The 21,898-nt window shown below is 39.9% G+C and overlaps 1 protein-coding gene across 2 annotated transcripts in view; it reads right to left on the bottom strand.

Annotated features, from left to right (window-relative positions):
* Window positions 1–20,641, bottom strand: part of LOC103022895 (hedgehog interacting protein) — a 73,967-nt gene extending 53,326 nt beyond the window's left edge. For both annotated transcript variants that reach the window (XM_022684469.2, XM_022684470.2), the window contains exons 1-2: window positions 19,870–20,641; window positions 5,480–5,672 (exon numbers count right to left, since the gene is read on the bottom strand). In XM_022684469.2, coding sequence (XP_022540190.1) covers window positions 5,480–5,672; window positions 19,870–20,130 — 454 coding nt within the window. In that variant the 5' untranslated portion in view covers window positions 20,131–20,641. The remainder of the gene's footprint in view (window positions 1–5,479; window positions 5,673–19,869) is intronic.
* Between the last annotated feature and the right edge of the window lie 1,257 nt (window positions 20,642–21,898).

Genomic DNA, 21,898 nt, shown 5'->3' with positions numbered 1-21,898 from the left:
CTTTCTACAATGCAATGGAAAAGAAATGATAAACAGCACCATGAAAACATGGCTGAAAAAAAAGCATCCAGACCAAACCAGAGTTAAGTATTACCACTAATACTAATAATCCGAAAAATACGATACACATCACAGAATGCTCATATTACCATCCACAGTGGGTAGTGGTGTAGGATGGTTTTAATGATCGTGACCAGTGCACAACTACACATCAGCGTATCCCACAGTGCACCAGAGCGGGGATTTTTTTTAGCTTCCATGACACATGGCAAAAGTCATGGGACACACTAAGAATAGTAAGTACAGATTTGTACTTAAAAGAGTATAAAACTTTTCGATGGGGCTGTACCTTATACTGAGGTACAAAAAAAGTACCTTTCAGTAAAAAACTCAGCCATGTTTTTTGTACCATGTACAAAGATGATAAAGATTATAAACATTCATTCAAATAAAAAATGTATAATTAAAATATATATTGTTTATTAGTACAGTGATACAGAATACTGAATACAGTACCTTTTGGCTGGTTAAATGATACAAATCTGTACTTATTGCTGTTAGGAATTACTTTGTACTTCAGAGGGAACATATCTGACCCTGTAAAAGACCAATATTATACCTTTAAGGGAACAATTATGAAGAGGGTAGCTTTGAGTACTAGTTCCTTTCTCACTATATGTTATTTGGCCTTTTCTTTTTTAGCATTTTAGCCCAATAAAACAAGAGGCTAGATTACTAAACTCTGAGTAGGCTGCATTTCTTACTTCGTTTGGGACACAGCCGTAGTGTGTTTAGGCTGTGTGATTAGCTTGTGTATGAGTGTGTGTGTGGCCTGTGTTCTACAGACCGCTGCCTGTTTGCATATCTCTCCCATCTAATCTGTTATGCCTACACAGATAGGAAGAGGTTTCGGGCCGGTGGCCGGCCTCGCGCATTCCGCCGCATCTGATGGAATGCGCCAAACAGTGACAGTTGCGGCCCTGTGCGCTGACCCGCCCAGGCAAACAGAGGAAGTTTGTTCCTGATGTCATTCATGCTATGGAGAAAACATAAACACTCGATAGGGCCCCTAGCCCATCCTCCGTGACTTTGTTTTTCCCCCTGTTTTTGGCGCGTTTGGGAAGCCCACCAGCAGGCCTGCACTGTTTGTGCTCTTTTGAATGTACCACCAAGAAAAACAAACTGATGATGTGAGCGGCCTTAAACAGCTGGTATTTTCCGCTGCAGCATGCAGGGGGATTGTGTGTGTGTGTGTGTGTGTTCTCCTGATGGGGCAAGGTGTCAGGGGCAGTCATGTCTAGACCATAGTCTCTCTCTCTCACACTCACACACACACACACACACACACACACAAACACACACCAAACACATCATGGTGAGCTCCACTGACGTAAACCCAGAGGCTTGCCAAAGAAGCTTGGGGAAGAAACTGGTCATAAAACCATTCATTCACAGCTCCAGATTGTGGGACTTTGTTTGGGGTGGGTCCACTAATGGGTGTTGAGGTGTGTGTCTGACAGCTGGGACATGAGAGCATATGTGTGTGTGTGTGTGTGTGTGTGTGTGTGTGTGTGTGTGTGAGAGAGAGAGAGAGAGAGAGAGAGAAAGAGAGCGAGAGCTCCACTTGGTTTAGGAGGGCTGCTCAGTGTGAGAAGAAAAAGACGTGAATGCAGCATTATGAGCTATGTAAAGAAATTGGAGTGTTTTCTATCTGTGTTTGGTTTGTTTTCACACAGGCATAAACCTAAACGCAGCAAAACGAGCACCAATAGACAATGCAAGCACATTGTCCTCTCTGATTGGTCAGAGTTGTCTGGAACAGGAGCAAGAAAGAAAGTACATATAGAGAAAAAAAAAATTCTGTGTTCCAGCGCGTATATCAGTGCAGTGTGAAGCTGCTTTAACACAAAACACAAAAAAACGTTGTGCTTTTAAATAGGAATATCAACAGATCAACACATGGTACAGTGAACGCTGCACATACTGAGCGTGCACACAGCATGGAGCAGCTGAGATGACAGCGTTACCACAAGTGAACCACTCCAGAGTTCGTTTGAAACTGTACCGAGACTATCTCCACTAGCAGGTCTTGGTCCGGGTGTTTTGAGCCGTACTTGAGCTGTTTTCACACCTGCTCAATCGAACCGCATTACGGGTACAAATGAACCAGAGTCTGTTTTAACCAAACCAAATAGTACTGTTGTAAAACCACCCCCTGAAAATAAAGGTGCTGTACATGGTTTTGGTGTACATTCCATAAAGTACTGTGTTTGGAGATGTGTAAAGAACCTTGACTAAAGGTTTCATTTATCCGTATACTGTTATCCGCCTGCCCTTCATTATTGATTACCTGTGTTTGAACCCTGGAATGCTATTTCCTGTTGGCTCCTGTTCACCAGTATTAACCCTGCATATCTTGATTACTCTTTGTAATAATCCTTTTTTTTTAATAAAATCTCTTTTTTGCATCTGCATGTATCTGAGATTACATTACATTACATTACATTACATTACATTACATTACATTTGGCAGACGCTTTTGTCCAAAGCGACTTACAATAGTCAAGTACAATGTAAAATAAGTTTAAAGGTAAAACATCTTTGGATAGGGATAAAAGGAGGTCAAAGGGGAATAATAGGATAGAGGAGTGAAGGAGGGGAAGAAGGAAATGGGGTTAAAAGTAGTTATTGTGTTAGAGGTGTTAAGAGAGTAAGTGCTCTTTGAAGAGCTCTGTCTTCAGGAGTTTCTTAAAGATAGCGAGAGATTCTCCTGATCTGGTAGTGGAAGGTAGTTTGTTCCACCATTGGGGAACTCTGTATGAGAACAGTCTGGATTGATTTGTGTGAATGTTTGGCAAAGCGAGGCGACGTTCACTGGAGGAGCGCAGCGGCCGGGAGGTAGCGTAAGCCTTCAGGAGCGAGTGCAGGTAGGAAGGAGCCTGTTCTGACATCACCTTGTAGGCGATTGTAAGAGTTTTTAATTTGATGCGAGCATCAACTGGTAGCCAATGGAGCTCAATGAGCAGCGGGGTGACATGTGCCCGTTTTGGCTGGAGATCTGCCTCACCATGACACATCAAGAGATGTCCTTCAGTCCTTCAGATCTTTTCGAATCACGCCAAATGTGATGGTTCTGTTGCACTGTTTAAGGTACATTTTGCTAGTATTGACCCACGCCCTTGACTGGGCAGAGAAGAAGAAAAGAGGGGGAGCGAACTCAGAGTATTTGGGATGGAGTTCGGGGCAGCTTCGCTGTAAAGCGTGAAGCCGAAGCCCCCTCTCTCACGAAGAGAAACATGGGAAAAGAATACAATTAAAAAAAGGAGGAAGATGGGGAGGAGGTGGGTGTGAGGTTGTTCAATGAGCAGGTAGAGAGGAAGTGACGGTTTAAATAGGGAAGGAAGTGGGAGGAGTGAGGGCGTGGATCAATCTCCCAAAACTTAGTTATGATACATAACTCCACTTTGTAGCATCTAATTTTTTTTAAAGAATTTCTGCACAGGATTTCGATTTATATTCATATCCTCATATTAATGCATATATTAAATCCAATAATTAAATGGTGAAAACTCGACTATTCTCTGATTTACATTTAAATCTCTGTTTTTCTGTTTTTCTCTGGTTTCTTCTGAGGTTTATGGTGAGCAAAGCGTGGGATTAGTGTTCTGCACCATATAAACTCATGCATATTCAACAGATTTATCTGGTGAAATTCACTGTTCATGGTAAGAGGATTTCACCACATTTGAAATTGCACCAAAAGCCAGAAATATTCAGAAATTCACATAATCCTTCCAGCGGAGGCACCGAACTGCAGTGTGGCTGCCTGGTGCTGGAGGAGCTTACAGAGCCTTTCCAGATTCAGCATTGTGTGGGATGGCATTGTAGCGGTAGGCCCTGAACGCCAGAGCTTAACTGTTGACTAATTAATCACTAAGCTTTGTTAGGGTTTGCCAGGAGCCTCCAGCACCATATTTGTGAGTGTGCGAGTTTGTGTGTGTGTGTGTGTGTAGAGTGAGTCATGACCCATAAACAGCGCTGGCCGGTACAGCGGCGTAAGGCAATACCACAGCGCAGTGTCTTTGCGTAGCATCTCTGGAATGGTAATCCTTGTGTTATAACCTTCACTACGGTTCTAGTCAAACATTTGCAGAGGGCTCGGGTCTGACGTCTTTTCCCGCAGGCTTTTGACGAAGTAACCATTCTAGAAATGCATGTGTACTCACTTGTGATCGGTATTGAACTTTGAACGGTCTTAACTGTTCATTAAACAGCAAATAATGAGGATTCTAACTTACGCAAAAAGATACGTACATAAAACCTTCATACGTAAAAGTTTGATTTGTGGTTTCTGGATGTCAGAATGCTGGATGATGATCACCACCCCAACTCACCATTTCCACCAACTTCATCCCAACTCATCCCAGTAGTATTCCCCCCAGTTAATGATGGGAGGCTTTATACTACTTCCCCGTGGGATTAGGTTAGGGATGGGATTAGACTTTTGGAAAACGTAATGTATGTTTCTTGGCTAAACGTAGTCCCTTGTCCCTTTTCCATGTGTGTCCCATGACTTTTGCCACATCCCATGGAAGCTTAAGAACACTGCACTGATATATGTTTGGTGTCTTTTTGCAATTGCAACTCTAGCCAGATGCTGTCGGTCACGATCATTATCACTCACTGCTTCTGATTAAACAGAATGTCCCATCCATCCGGTAACCTCTGTCATGTCTTAATTAAACTCGTTATGCACTGCCTAACTATGTTTAACCTCACACACAAGATAACACCTCACAATTTATACAGATGTGAACTATTCCAAGTAGGGGTGTGCCATATCGTATCAAACACGATAATATCGTCAACATTTTGAAATATCGTGAACGATTATATACCCTAAAATATTGTGCCATATCACTCATCCCATTTCCCATTATATATCTACTAGAGACAGATTATATCTGTCCAGTACCATTTACCATTTTACCATTTTATTTATTTATCCTGGATATATGGAGATATTTGGAGTGCAGTATTTGCATCATGACATACTGGATCATTGACTTCTGTTGCAAATGTGATAAAAATCTTGTATTTTTTTAATATCTCACTAATAATATCTCACACACAGGGGTGTGCAGTATTATATTGTATGTAATTAAAAAAAAAAAAAAAAAAAATATATATATATATATATATATATATATATATATATATATATATATATATATATATTATTTATTTTTTTTTGCAGTGTACAGTGAATTTTTTTAAATATTTTTTTTTTAATTCAGAGTCTTGTCATATCATGAAATACCACGAAATATTGTGATATTATTGTAGGGCCATATCGCCCACCCCTAATCCCAAGCCATCCCCTGAAGTACTACTACTTGATAAGCAATGTACATTGCAATGGATCTTGTCTCATGAAGTATTAAATATGAGGTCCTGTACTGTGTGTTGGGTTTGTTACCTGGTACATGCCCCCTGCAGGTGTAGTAGAACTCTCGGCAGTAGTCGGTACAGAGGCGGGGCAGGTCGGGCTCTCTGTGTCGGGCAGCTTCTTCCTCAGGCGAGTGGAAGAGCATCTGGGCGTTAGGAGAACAGCGGGCACACTTTATCTCCTGCAGCAGTCTGGAACACTCCGTATTGTTGGAGGCAAAGATCTGAGGAGATCAGAGAAGGTACGGTTAAAATCGTCACAGCGTATTACATCACAGCATTCATTTATGTCATTATGTTTTAACAACTTCTAGTTCCAAAATAGAGCCACGTTTGGAGACGTGTAGAGTGTGGCGCATCAAGAACATTTAAATAGGTTCATGTACATTAACTGAATTTTTTATTAGATGTTTAAGAAGATCTCTACAACTGTGTGATATATGGTTTAACTATGGTACTGCTCGAAGAACCACCTTTATTTCCAAAAGGAACCATGTTCGGAGATGGGTAGAAAGTGCACAGTGAAGATCTTCGAATTGGTGTTAGAATGAGTTTATTCAGTCACAGTTTGAAGACAACAAGCCACTCTGCTCTTCTGACACCCAGTGGAAGTTCGTTCCACCACCTTGGTGCAGGACAGAGAAGATTCAGGGTGTCTATTTTATGTGGGACTTGAGGAATGTTGGTTCAAGCCATACTGGAAGCTCAAAGAGGTCTTGGTCTTGATCTGGCTTTGCCCATTGCCATCAAGTATGAAGGAGCTAATCACTGAGGCTTATATGCACTTAGAGTTAAAAATAAATACAGAGACAGACCTAGTCTTTTTTTTTATCAGTATTTGGCAGTCTTCTCGTCCTTATTTGTGAACAGTCTATTAAAACGTACTGATATGAATGAAAAGGTGCAGTTCCACTGGACATTGTGGGGACAGTTGAACCAGCAGTTCAAGTAAAACACATAAGACTGGACAAAACAAAGAAAATACACTGTTTTACACTTATAGTGTTACACTGTTCTGGTTCACAAACCTAATTTTGAACTGTTTGCCGCATTTTAGGTAAGTTCCGGAACTAGGAACGTTCTTTCGCAACAGGAACCAAAGGATACTAGGATCTTCAGTGTGAACAACACATGACAATATCTGTGGGCATGTCTGTTTGTTTTACAGTTCCAATAACTCATTGAAACGAGGGCTGATTCGCTGAAAAGCTCCACAGCTCTTATAAGCCCAAAAGAAACTGGTTCAAAAACTTGTAGTTACTTTTTTGGTCAATAACTCAAGCACGTCACTCATACCTCAGCCAATCACCAGCTTCCACCTGTCCTTATAAGACCTCCCTCATACCTGAAATTAAAACTTTTCTTATTGCACATTTGTCTCTAGAGTCTTCCTGCTAGAATTCAAGAGTTATTTTGGTAGAAATGCGCTCTGTATGACTAAACAACATATTTGTCAGCCAATCATCCAGCAAGTTGCAAGCATGCAACAACCCTCTATCTCCATTTATCACTTTTTGACAATGTTCTATACAATGCATCCAAATTTAACCCTTGTGTGTTGTTCATATTTTTGTTACTCGTTTACTTTGTTACTTGTATTTAATTCAGCAAAATTAAGCAATTTTACATTAAAATGCTTTACACATGCTTGCTTCACCTAAATTGCAAGCAATATAAACAGCTTACATGGTTAATATTTGCTCTTTACCTTTCTTATGTTACATTTCTTTTAAAAAGTGCTACTCTTTTTTTATTAGTTTTTTTTAAATAAAATGTAAAAGAAAATGAATTAAACTCAAGATATGAGTAGAAAATTAGCTTAGTTTCAAATTTACAAATGAAGCAATGTTTATTAGCCCTTGGCCAAACATACTGTATGTAATATGAATGTGTGTGGGGGGGGGGGGGGGGGGGGGGTGTACAGTGTGTGTTTATTGAAAATGTGTTTTGATATATGTTTTTCACAAAAAATGAGCCAATGGCAATGAGTTTGAGTTAGAAAAAATATATTTTTTGTATCATTTGATGAAAAATGAAATTGGGTCCCGCAGACCTGAAACCACACAAGGGTTAATGATGAATCGACCCATAGAAATGCTTCAAAATGACTAAAATCTTTTTACATACCATATTTTTCCCTTCCCTTCTAGAAAGCTGCCCTTACAGAAATACTTGTTCTTTTTGTTTAACAGCAAAGACGTGGACAAACTGCACCACGCACCATTTCACATTTCCATTAACATTAACTCAAAAACAGTAAACAGCATTTAAAACATTCTATGCGCCAATTAAGCTAAGAGTTTCTTCAGGATTCATTAGCACGGGCGTGCAAACAGTTAATCCGCAATTACACCTCACATGCCGCCAGCGTTCCGTGCCAAAAAATTTACGCGGCAAAGTGAAATAGAGCAAAACGAGCGCAATCGAAACGTTACCAAACAAACGTAAGCAAACAGAGCTGGGCTGAGAAAATTAGCAGGCTTATTTACGTAACAAATTAGCTGTAATAAAACAAGGGTGTAATGGGCCTCCCCTCAGCAGGCATGCGCCTGTGCCCCACCAGCAGCCGCCTGGTACACACACACTCGCGAGCTCTGTGTGAGGTCCATGTGTAAACACCAATTTAGAGATAGACAGGCACATCATTCCACCGCTGGTATCAACAAATTAGCAGTCTGTCCAAGTCAATTAGAGCAGCGGAGTCTGCAGCAGACCCCGCCGACTACACCCCCCCACCTCTACACCAGGCCCAAGCCCCTTAATGCAAAAACATTACTTAAACATTCCTATTTTACTTAAAAAAGACAGAACATTTTAAAATACACTGTATACCTCAGATCATTAGAAGTATCTAAGAAAGCTTTTTGAAGCCTGAAATGTAAAAATACTTTTACACATTTTTATAAATAATAAAAACAGTCATTAAACGTCATCAGAAACCACATATCTAGGTCTATTTGAGATAAACAGTAAACAATGTAATGCTGTCTTAGGCATCAGAAACACTACTTATTCCCACAAGGCTAATTGGTGGGATATAAGCTTCCATTCCCTTAGCTACATTGGCCTTAGCTACAGTAACTCCAGTACTAATCGAGAGAAGAAAACTTCAGGAATTTGCAATTGTTTCAAATGTTTTTGTCGGATTCTGATGAAAATGTTCATTTTAGCGCAGCACACTAACCAGATACCCCTCAAGAGAGTAAACCATTTAGCACAGTACAGTGAGTATTAGAACTCTAATTAAATACCCCTCTCAAAAATCCACCCCTCAGCCCAATTCAGTCAGTATCAGAACACTAACCAGAAACCCCTCTTAAAAGTACAATTCACAGACTCTCTCAGCTATTGCTTGCTTAAGTTAAACAACGTTTTCTTTTCAATAATTAAATGTGGTTGATTCACAAAAGTAAAGTACACTTCTAAGAAATGATGCACAACATTACAGAAGCTATGTAGCATCATGCATTATCAAATTTACCAGAAAATGAATATATAGCATTCGTTATCAGCCCCAAAATACACTGATCGCTCAATCCCTCTAACCGTGCGTCCACACCGAACGCGACGCGAGCGACAAAGCAGCCGGAAGTCATTCATTTTCAATGAGAGCCAGCGACACTGGGCGACAGGCAGCGACGCGGCGCGACGCGATGCGAAGCGGGCGGTTTGAGCGACGCGAGAGAGTTGACCAGAACTTAACTTTATGCAAATGAGCAGCGACGCGCGGCGGCGACTACCAATCAGAAACAGATTCTCATATGTTCGGCCTGAAATCGCTGCTCTGATTTTCGGTTCCTACTGAAGATTTATTCCGCCAGCAAAACGGAGAGAACAGAACTGAACTGAACTGAGCTGATCTGAGGTAAAATACTCCACTACACCAGCAGCTACCCCACTATAGTACTATCCTTACAGAATTACCTTATTTAATAGAAAACTATATATTAAAACTGAGGAAATTATTAATTAAATTAACAGATTTATGACAACTAAAGAATATTTTTTTAAATTAACAGAACCTTTTATTGAAACAAAGGGAATTATTTATTAAAGTTAACATAACGATTTATTACAACTGAAGAAAGTATTTAATACATTTAACGTAACGATTTATTCAAACTGAGGTATGGAATTTGGAACGATTTAGTTAAATCTGAGAGAATTATTTATTACATTTTACAGAAAGATTTATTAAAACTGAGGGAATTATTTATTAAATTAAGAGAAAGACTGTTTATTAAATCAAGAGGATTATTTAATATATTTAAGTAAACATATTAATTACATCCAAGGAATAATTTATTACATTAAGTTAACAATACTATACAACAATACTACTAACAACACTATTTTAAATTATGGACAAATATATTTATATTATATAATATATTGTAAGAGAATGATTTACTACATTAAGGAAAATAATGTATTATATTTAAGTAAACCCATTTATTGTAATATGAAATAATTATGTTAAATAATTGTACTTAATAATAGTTATAAAATATATAAAGATTTATTGTTTGTGAAACGTCTGTACGACTGTTTATGGTTTAGGAATTGTGTAGATAGGCTGAACCCTTGTTTCTGTACGTGCCGTATTAGGAAAACGCCCACCAGCGACAGCTCGTTCTGAGTGAGACACGCCCACAAGCGACTCATCGCCTGTTGCACAGGCGACACAGAGCGATTTTATCGCGTTCGGTGTGAACGTACAGTAAATAGGCTAAACCATACTACTACAAGTGGTGGGAATCACAGGTCTTCTCATGATGATATTTATCACAAGAAGTTGCCCACAATAACGATGATATATCGATATATTGCAGAATCAAAGTATCATGATATCGCAAGACAATTCTTTACACAGCACCTGTTTTACTGAAGAGGATAAAATACTCCTAAATAAGCCAATCCCAAGAATTATGGTGAATTATTTGTTTCAGTTTCACAGAATGCGAATGTGAATGATTGAAGCCGTAATTTAGCTAATCAAATTCAAGGAAGAGTTCTGGGTAATTTTAAGTTTCAATAAAAATATTGATATTTGATACAATACGATACGATACAATACAATTTATCGCAATATCGATATTTTGTCCCACCCCTAGACACTACAGCTTCTCATTCAAGAGAAGAAACACAAAAATGACTGCATACGACATGCTCTGCAGAAGCTCATCATCTCAGGCTCTCCTCCCTTCTCAGGGCTGGTGCTCTTGGTCAGTTCCCCAGTTTTTCCAAGTGCCTGCTCTCCTCCTGCTCTAAATTGCCCATTGATTTAGCGAGCCATGGACTGGCACACAGTCCACGGAGAGGAGCATTCGTGTGCTCTGAACCATGCCCTGTGCCCATATGCTGCTGGGATGGGCTCCAGTGATGCCATCACCCACACCACAAACAAGAGGACTTTTGTTTGTTGCATTAGAGGGGAAAACCCCCTCTGAACTGTATATGAGCTCTGAACATTTCAGCAGCTCCAACAAAACCATGAGTACAGGTCATGCAGAGCGTTATGAAGGCATACGTAACTTCTGACAAATTGCTCCAGGGGCTGATGGGAGTATGCAGAGCTGAGGAGGCCTATTCGCTCCATTAGTCAATGAGGACCTTATGTGTACTTGTACTGTAGATTCGTGTTAATGTGAATGCTATAAATGACAGTTTTAAGAAGAAAATATAGAAAAGATCTTACATGGATTAATGGCAGATGTAGGGTAGGGTTTTGGTCAAATTCCACGAATTGAATTGCTGCGATCTATATCGTTTGAGCATCATTATCATAATGCAGTATTGCACAAAAGTCATTTCGCAAGATGTGCAATGTCTTGTGCAAGTTTAAACAAAATTTCCAATCTTGGATACGCATTATTCATATAGCACGACATGTTGAGTCACTAATGTTAAGTAAAATCTGGGTAAAAATGGCACAATTATGGCTGTATGATAAATCATATTCATACCGTAATGGAATTTCTACGGCGAACAATGGAAAACTTGAATTACTCAAATTTCATTACTTAAGTGTAGCAACAGAGGTAGCTCTTTACACTGCGTTACATGTGCTCAAGTCACATGTCACGTGACTAGGCTGGAGGCAGAGCGAGGTAGAGTGAGGTAGTTCTTAGCCTTGGGAAAGTTTAGCACATTTCACATTGATATCAGGATGTCCAAAAATACATCAAATACATGTTATCTCATTACATTTCTTGAATTTTACCAAATTGAAAACCTCTGGAATATAATCAAGAGGAAGATGGATGATCACAAGCCATCAAACCAAACTGAACTGCTTGAATTTTTGCACCAGGAGTAAAGCAGCATAAAGTTATCCAAAAGCAGTGTGTAAGACTGGTGGAGGAGAACATGCCAAGAAAATGCCTGAAAACTGTGATTAAAAACATTGTTTTTTATTTCTGACCTCTTAAAACTTTACGAATATGAACTTGTTTTTACTCATTTTCTGCATATTAATGCTATAAATGGGAATATTTTAATAGGAATTTGGGAGAAATGTTGTCTGTAGTTTATAGAATAAAACCACAATGTCCATTTTACTCAAACATATACCTATTAGGGGTGTCACGATCTCGATATTTTATCGAAATCGAATCGAAATGAGGTCACGATCTCGAGTATCGAAGTCAAAAAGAGGATCGACGATCCCTGCCGCGCGCGCTACGCAAATAGCGCAGCGCGCTACGCAAATGGCGCGGCACCAACACAGCGCATCCTATTCATTTAAATAGAGATAGCCACTGCATGAGCGCAGTCGGCGGGAGTGTGATCACTGTTTTTATCTGTCCAACGGGGGAGGGGGGGCGGGGGTTGGGCGCGCAGGTTTTGTATCTGTATCTAACGGAGGGGTGGGTGCGCGCAGGTGAGAGCGTGTGAACTCTCTGAAATGCGTGTGTCAGTGTGACTTGAGAACACTGACTATAGATCACAGTGAGGTGGATTAAAAATCTTAAACTTATAATTGACTACACCTGTTGCTTTCCATTGAATTAAAAAAAAACATCTTTCTCTCAGATAAAGTAAACACAAGCGTGTTTCTGACTAAAATAAAAGCTTTTCAGGAGAGATATAAGTTATGTGTAAATATTTATAAGACAATACCCACATCACTTATCTAACCAGCCTGTACTGATTTCTGCCCCCCAATAATGCTTTCAATAACCTCTTGTAACCCCTGGGAGCCAGGGGTTACACTCTAATAGCCTTTAATAGTCTTCAGTAGCCTTTAAAAGACTTACCTGGCGGCCGTGGTGTGTCCACTAAACTCCGTAGTTATAAACATCCTGAGGTTAGCAGCGCGCTAACTGACCTGTTTATAATGTAATCCGAGCAGTGACTCCGTGTCGGCTGTTCTAACCTGCTGCTGTTAGCTGCTTGGGCTGAAAGATGAACTGTAGTGAGCTGTATTTTCCGGTTAGTGGGGTTAAAACCTTTATTTGTTTACAGAAACAGTAAAAACGGACTGGCTGAGCTCTGTAGCCCGTGGCTGGGCTGTACTGAAGTAGTGACTGAGTGAAGAGAGCGGGGCTTGTGCTGCTGCTGCTAGTGGTTGGATGAAGAACTGCAGCTTCATGTAATGAGCAGTTTCACCAGCCATCCACACACAGCTCTGATAAACTGCTTGTTTTAATAGTGCACACTGTTGCTACCAAAAAAAGTCACTAGATGGCATTACCATATATATCTTAATAAATAATAATAATAATATTTATAATATTTATGATAATAATAATAATAATAAATATATTATTTAAATTTTATGAGGCATAAAATAATAACAAGAAAAAAAAACAAGAAAATCGAGAATCGAATCGAATCGTGACCCTCAAATCGAAAATGAAATCGAATCGAGGATTTAGAGAATCGTGACACCCCTAATACCTATACATAGCAAAATCAGAGAAACTGATTCAGAAACTGAAGTGGTCTCTTAATTTTTTTCAGAGCTGTATACTTATTGCAATTTCAGGTTGTTGTTTTTTTTTTTTTTGTTTTTTTTGCAATATCGTGCAGCCCTACTCTATGGTCCAACTGATGCTCATATCTCTTTTCTTAAACATGAATAAATACATTTAAAAAATCATGAATCCAGGTGACTGACCGCTGGGATGCATGTTAGCAGCTGGTAAGGTAACTTATTAAGACTTGCACAATCCCCATTGTGAGTGAAATTGCCAGAACAAACATATAAACGCACAAAGACACACTTGAAAACAATTGCTTGTCATTCAACCGCGGACAAAGGAGACTGCCGAAGCCTCCCAAGGTCACGCCATAAGAGGCAACCAGGAGGGTGGGAGTCACATTGCATCATAATATGCATTGGTGAGTGTAAGCAGGGGTGAGTGTGTATTAGTGTATTAGTATATTAGCAGGAATATAGTGGAAGATAGTGGAAGTTTAGTGGAATCCCAGTTTAACCTGGAGACGACTTTCTTTTACCTCCCCTCCAAAAACAACCCCCCCACCCAGTACCAATACCACCCCGAAAGGAGGTGAGTGTTTAACAGCTTAAGCAAAACACTCTGTGTCCCTCTGGGAATAGGTGTAAGTTTTGCGAGGGGCTGGTGGGGTGGGGTGGAGTGGAGTGGACTGGAGGGGGTGGTGGGTGGTGGGAGGTGGGAGCAGGACAAACACTCTCTCCACAGCATTAACACTTGGACAGAGCCGAGGACTTGGGAGAGTGATGTTCTCCAGCTTCACCCATTAGTGAAACTAACAAACACAATGGTGTTGTTGTTATTCTTTTGCCATAAGCTAAAAAGACTCTGTGTGTGGGCAGTGTAGCGGGGAGGAGGCCATGTCGACTGCTTTTTGTTCCATTCAGGCCGGCTCCTATTTGCATGACTTGAGCAAATTAAATGATGCAATATGGCCGTTTTGTCACCGAGCGAAGTGCAATGCCACCCAGCCGCATATGTTGATTCACTGAGGCGGTTTACATGAGAAAAGAGGCACCTCTGCATTCACTAGAGAAGCCCATGCGTTGGTTTTATTTGCTGGACGCTTGGAGGTTCACATGTTGCTGAGAAAGCACCCCAATCCCAGCTCATTTTGAATTTTACTGGAAATAAATGTACTATTTTTGGATGATCAGATGCACTGTAAAAAAATATTCAATGGCTCAATTTAACCCTTGTGTGGTGTTCATATTTTTGTTACTCGTTTACTTTGTTACTTGTATTTAATTCAGCAAAATTAAGCAATTTTACATTAAAATGCTTTACACATGCTTGCTTCACCTAAATTGCAAGCAATATAAACAGCTTACCTGGTTAATATTTGCCCTTTACCTTTCTTATGTTACATTTCTTTTAAAAAGTGCTACTCTTTTTTTATTGGATTTTTAATAAAATGTAAACTCAAGATATGAGTAGAAAATTTGTTTAGTTTCAAATTTACAAATGAAGCAATGTTTATTAGCCCTTGGCCAAACATACTGTATGTAATATAAATGTGTGTGTGTGTGGGGGGGGGGGGGGGGGGTGTACAGTGTGTGTCTATCGAAAATGTGTTTTGATATGTGTTTTTCACAAAAAATTAGCCAATGCCAATGAGTTTGAGTTAGAAAAAATATTTTTTTTTGTATCATTTGATAAAAAATGAAAACGGGTCCCACAGACCCGAACACCACACAAGGGTTAACTGAGTGAAGTCATCACTGTGCTTTGACTCAGTTAAGTTGTAAATATATAGAATTTTATATTCATTCAACTTAACTCAGTCAAGTTATAATTAAGATTTGACTCTTATTAAGTTGTAAATACGTACAATTTTAAGTTTATTTAACTTAACTGAGTTTTGTTCACACAACAATAATACTTAATTAACAGTTTTTGTTAGTTCTGCGGGCTTAAATAATTTAATTTATTTAGTCTACATATAGGTATTCTCAACATATTTAGTATATTTTTATTGATCTGCCAATACTGATAGTATAATACTGGGGCAGTATATGAGTGAACTCTGTAGTTCCATGTCAGCATACTGTAACAACTGGGAACACAAAGTAAAGGTGACTTGCTCTTACAGCCTACAACACTGAGGTCTGGCAATCAACACATATATTATAATACTGCACGACAAGGATAAGGTAGCTTTGGGCAACAGACAGCACAAATATGGTAAGAAAGGGAGTGGCCACACCCAGTATGCAAATATATGGTGCCAGGAGCCTATGGGAGAGCCGTATGAACCAATACTGTGGAAAGAGCATTGACACGTGTAGTATAACTAAAAGTTGGTTGAAATCACATCTTTTCATTGGCTCAACATGCATTTTTAAAAACACAAAATCACTTTTTAGAGTGTGTAGGTGTGTATCAAATATCAAATCGCACACAATAATATCAAATCGCACACAATAATATCAGAAACTTTTTTTTTTCGTGAACGATATTATACCCTGAAATGTCGCTATATTACCTACCCCTAATTATCACACCACTATCATTTCCCATTATATATCTGTATCTATTTATATCCTGGATATATGGAGATATTTGGAGTGTATTATTAAGATGATTAATATCATGGCATTCTGGATCACAATTTTGTTGCAGTAGTGTATTCTCAAATTTTATTTTTTTTTAATTCAGTGTTTTGTCATATCGCCAAGAGTATCGTTATCGCGAAAATACCATGAAATATTGTGATATTATTTTTGGACCATATCACCCACCCCTAACTTCGATGCTTGATCCAAAGCAGATACCCAGTGCTTCTTAATCCTGGTCCTGGAGTACAATTGCTTCACAGATTTTTCACAGGATATTTTTCACCAGTTCTAACACACCTGATCCAACTTATTAAAGCACTGAAACAATCTGGGTTATGTGTTAATAATGTGTTAATAATAATAATAGTCTGCACTGTTATTTGCAAGTCATCAGATTGGATTTGCATGTCTGGACATCACAATGTATCTGCATGGGTTGCTGTGGTAGTGACTGGTTAAGTTTGGCGTCACTAATTAACCTTTTCCTCTCTTTTTTTTGTACCCCTACACTTTGGATGGGGTTGTAGTTTGACACATTTTAAGTGGCGCAAAAAACACATTACAATCTAATGAGAGTAACCAGAGAATCTCTATCAGGCTTAGATTTATCTGTATAAATCAGATTGAAAACACTTTAAACCTCATCCAAATATGGTTTCGATCCAAATTAGTAAACATCACATTTCATGTGGTTTCCAGATGTCCGGACTAAGAAAACTCAATCTGGATACAATCTAGATGTGCCAATCTGGATGCGTGTGGCAGTCTGAACATGAAGCCTAAGAAAAGTAGGGCAGTTGTACTCCAGTAACAGGATTAAGAACCACTGCACTAATCTAATTCAATACTGAATTGGTGCAGAAGACACTATTAAACTGTACAACTGTACAATTACTTCACTTTAACTTATTGTGTGGATGACTGTTTGCTCAAAGGTAGCGTAGTTAGGAGTCATTTTATCATTGCTGGGAGAACACATCAGCGGTGCAACATAAGGTAAACCCATCCCAGTATAGCTCATGCATGCACCCGTGAATCTCAGCAGCATAGAAACACCTCTGAGACAGGGCTGACCACCATGTAGACTCGAGCAAACTTCAGTATAGCCTGGGACTGAACTTCACGCTGACTCGTTTACTACTTCCATGCATTTGCAGCTACATGAGAAGCTTTGACCACGGCTCAGACTCCAACTGCTGCACTTCTAATAACTTGAGCAAGCTACTGTACAGCCCAGTACATGTTTATCCACTATGCATGCAAACTTGCCGACAAAATGCTGAATAAATGTTATTTATTTTGATTAAATGCCATCTTTTAAGGTTTAACGATGGAAAAACAACCTTTAACTCTTTCTGTTTCCTGCTTCAAATACAATAGACATCTTGTAGTTTCTCTTTTATAAATGTTTTGTTGCACAGAACACTAATTGAGACCTGTTGTACATCAGAACAGACCCAGAATAAACCAGCCAATTAAACAGTAGCTTAGCCACGCCCACTGCAAAATAATACAAGCTGATTTTTACTCATTTTTTGTGATTTGGAACACTTTTTATCATGCTAGGAATAAAAAAAATAGTTAATTGAATTTACTTTAATATACATTTAATATTAGGATAGTAATATTAGAAATGTTGAGTGCATCACAGACAGAAAACAGCCTTTATATATTTTCCATAACTGGAACATACTTCAGATATAAAAGGGGTAAACAACCTTTACTTTACATTCTCCCATAGGCATCTGTTAGTGTTGAATTTCTGACAGTACAAATCTCAATGTTCATTTAAAGGCTCTAAATAGTTGTAACTTATACACTTACAATGCAAAAGGTGCTCCCCACATGAAAAAACACAGCACAAGCTACATGAACAGAATGCAAACAAGTGTAAACATTAAGTAAATTCAAGCTTACATAACCCAACAACTTTTAACAGCGCGTGCATTTATTTGAGCAACTATGAGCCCTTGCTTACTTGTATTTTCTGCCATCAATACCAACCAACTTCAGTACAGCCAATGCAACCTAGCAAATAATGAGAGCACGTGCATTTACGTACATGCATGGCTGTAAACTTAAGTATAGTTCATGCAATCCAACAAATCATGACAGCACGCGCATTTCAGCAACTTTGCGCACCAACACGAAGCATGTTTACTTGTGTTTACATCCTGAAATACGACACAGCTCCAGTAACAGCCAAAGCAACCCAGCAAATAATGACAGCACGTGCTTTTGAGAAACTTTCAGCACTATCTTATGGCTTTTTCAGCCATGCATACATGCACACTTACGTTTTAGTCCATGAAATCCAGCAAATAATGACAGAACGTGCATTTGCGAGCAAGTTTACCTGTGTTTACAGTCAGAAATAGGTGTAAACTTCAGCGTATTCCATGCAATCCACTTATTTACCAGCAAATCATGACAGCACGTGCTTTTGCAAGTATATTTAGCTAGCTATAGTAGACCGTGCAACCCAGCAAATCATGACAGCACGTGCATTTGTGCACAACCAGAAAGCGTAGCATTATTGTGTACTGCCATTAACACGAGCAAACTTCAGCAAAGTCCGTGCAATCCAATAAATAATCTATGATGCTTGTTTCATTTAATCCATCGGTGTAATCTTTCATAGCGTTATCGAGCTCAAGCAATGCAGCACATTTTGGGAGCACGTGCATTTGATCAACGTTGAGCACCAGGGCAAAGTATATTAACGACCATTAATGCGTGTATATTAAAGCAGTTATATCTCTTGCAACTGATCAAACTAGCTAACCTTGCTGCAGATAAGCAACCGCTAGTAAAACTCATGCAAGTTATTTAGATTCATGCATGCCATTCATGACATTTAGCAAATTATGAGAGCACGTGCATTATTTACACACATGCATGTCTGTAAACTTCGGTATACTTCAAGCAATCCAGCAAATCATAACAGCACGTGCATTTGCAGGTATATTTACGTCCGTTTACAGCCAGAAACACGAACCCACTTCAGTATACCCAATGCAACCCAACAGCAATTGATGACAGCACGTGCTTTTAAGCAACGCTGAGCTCCAGCGGGACACTTGTTTACATCTGTGCATGCGTGTAAACTAGCGTGTGTAACTCGTGCAATTCAGCAAACTAGCTCGTTACAGTCATGCACACGAGCAAACCTGAGCTGAGCACAAACAAACACTACTAAACAAGGTCCGTGCATGCGTGTAAACTTAGGTATAACTCGTGCAAACCAACAAACTAGCTGAACACCGTGCATAACATGAGTGAACATGGGTTTGCACGCGTGCACACGAACAAACTTGAGCTGAGCACCAACAAACACTACTAAACAAGGTCCGTGCTTAAGCGTGACTCGTGCAATTCAGCAAACTAGCTGATTACCGTGCAGGACGTGGGTCAACATAGGTTTACACCCATGCACATGAGCAGACTTGAGCCTAAAACAAACAAACACTTCTAAACAAGGTCCGTCCATGCATGCGTGTAAACTTAGGTAACGTTATAACTCGGGCAATCCAGAAAACTAGCTCGCGACACTCAGGATGCACACGAGTAAACTTGAGTTGAGCAAAACAAGGTCCCTGCATGTGTGTAAACTTGCGTGAACACGAGTAAACTTGAGCTGAGCACCAACAAACACTACTAAACAAGGTCCATGCATACGTGTAAACTGAGGAATAACTTGTGCAATCCAGAAAACTAGCTGGCAACCGTGCAGAACATGGGTGAACATGCGTTTACACTCATGCACACGAGCAAACTTCGTGCTTAGCACCAACAAACACTGCTAAACAAGGTCCGTGCATGCTAGTGAACCAGTGCTAGCCACCCCTCCAGCCTCCGTCCCTGCCTCCACACCTCCACGACCCCGCAGCTGCTCAACCTACCGCGGTGTCTCTCCGGTGGAGGCTCTGGTAGGGCGCTCTGCGGACGGGGCAGCAGGACACTCTGGGGTAGAGCCTGGCGCAGACGGCGCCGTCCTCCACCGCCACTTTGCGCTCCTTCTTCTTAAGGCGCCTGGGCAGACTGCCGTCGTAGCATCTCCTCCTCCTGGGGCTGAGCTCTCCCTTCTCCCCCAGCCTGGCCTCGCCGCACTCCCACAGGTTGGCGGCCACCGCCAGCACCAGCACGAACTTCAGATGCCTCATGGTGGATGGAGGTATAGAGAAAAAAATAATAATAGCCTTTTTTTTTTCTTCTTTCTTTTTTTTTCACTGTCCTTTCGAGAAGATCAAACTTTTATTTTTATATTTTATAGTTTTATTCCAGTTTTGAGCCCCCAAACAAAACAAAACAAAAAAAAATAAAAACAAAAATGCGCAATTAAAATGCGCAATAAATGACTGATTGAATAGATAAAAAAAGAAAAATAATAATAATCAAGTGCTGGTTGTGTTAGGATGGCACAGCACGTGCGCAAACGTGTCCCTGCATAATGATAAACACAAGCAAGCAAAAAGTAAAAAAAAACACAAAACAATCAGAGTCGACCCAAAGCACACTGGCAGCTCTCCCGTGCGCTCGCGCCTCAGATAGATAGGTTAGATCCCCGGCTGGTGGTCTCAGTGGTCTCGGTGGTCGTTTGGTGGGATCGCAGCAGCAGCAGCGTGTCGCCTCCTGCAGCGCCTTCAGTGCGCTCACATGCTGCTCCCACTTCTCCACCTTCTTTTTAACCAGCGCGCGAGAAGCGAGAGGGATGACGTACGCAGGGGCGCGCGAGCGTTCGTGTGCGCGAGTGTCCCTGTGTGTGTGCGTGCTTGTGTGTTTGTGTGTGTGTGCGAGAGAAAGAGAGAGAGAGAAAGAGAGAGAGAGAGAGAGAGAGAGAGCGCATACCTGTGTTTGTTATAGTTTAGAGAAAGCTACGACTGTTCACTCAATATGTTTCAATGGACTGATATACAGCTCTCTGGAAAAAAATAAGAGACCACTTCAGTTTCTGAATAAGTTTCTCTGATTTTGCTATTTACAGGTTTATGTTTGAGTAAAGCGAACATTGTTGTTTTATTCTAAAAACGGGAATAGGAAAATGAGAAATGGCTGAAATTACAAAAAAAAAAAAAAAAAAAAAAGAAATGCAGAGCTTCCAGACCTCAAATAATGCAAAGAAAACAAACAAGTTCATATTCATAAAGTTTTAAGAGTTCAGAAATCAATATTTGGTGGAACAACCCTGTTTTTTTTATCACAGTTTTCATACATCTTGGCATGTTCTCCTCCACCAGTCTTACACACTGCTTTTGGATAACTTTATGCCTTTACTCCTGGTGCAATGAATTCAAGCAGTTCAGCTTGGTTTTGATGGATTGTGATCATCCATCTTCCTCTTGATTTTATTCCAGAGGTTTTCAATTGGATACAAACAAAGAAACTTATCATTCTCTAGGTACAAACCTAGTTTTATTCTTTCTTTTTGGAATATTTAAAACATAGAAAAGTACTAGTTGCTATGATATCAAAGGTGGATGCTGTTGTGTTGGTAGGCGGTTACTAATTGGTGGTTGATGATGTTTTAAGGTGGTTGCCAAGGTGGTTGCTATGGTCTCCAGGGTGGTTGCTATGGTTTTGCTGAGGTGTTGCTAGGCAGTTGCTAAGGTGTTGCCATGGTATCCTAGATGATTACTGTTGTGAAATCAATGTGCCACTCTTGTGTTAGGTAGTGGCTTTTATTTTGCTGTGTTATTAAAGGTGATTACTATGGCACTGCTAAGTGGTTGCTAAGTTGTTGCTATGTTATAGCCGTTGGTTGCAAAGGTGCTGCCATGTGTGAAGTAAGGTGTTGCTAGATTTTGTTCTGATTATGTATTAGTTGCTGTAGTGTTGGTTGGTATTGCTACAGTAGGTGTTGTTTTGATAGAGCTGTTGGTTGATATGTGGTTGCTACGGAAATTGGTAGGTTGTGATGATGTATCAGGTGTT

Source organism: Astyanax mexicanus, chromosome 7 (assembly GCF_023375975.1).
Source record: "Astyanax mexicanus isolate ESR-SI-001 chromosome 7, AstMex3_surface, whole genome shotgun sequence".
NCBI classification, from domain to species: domain Eukaryota; kingdom Metazoa; phylum Chordata; class Actinopteri; order Characiformes; family Acestrorhamphidae; genus Astyanax; species Astyanax mexicanus.
This window is presented reverse-complemented; position numbering and strand designations above follow the sequence as displayed.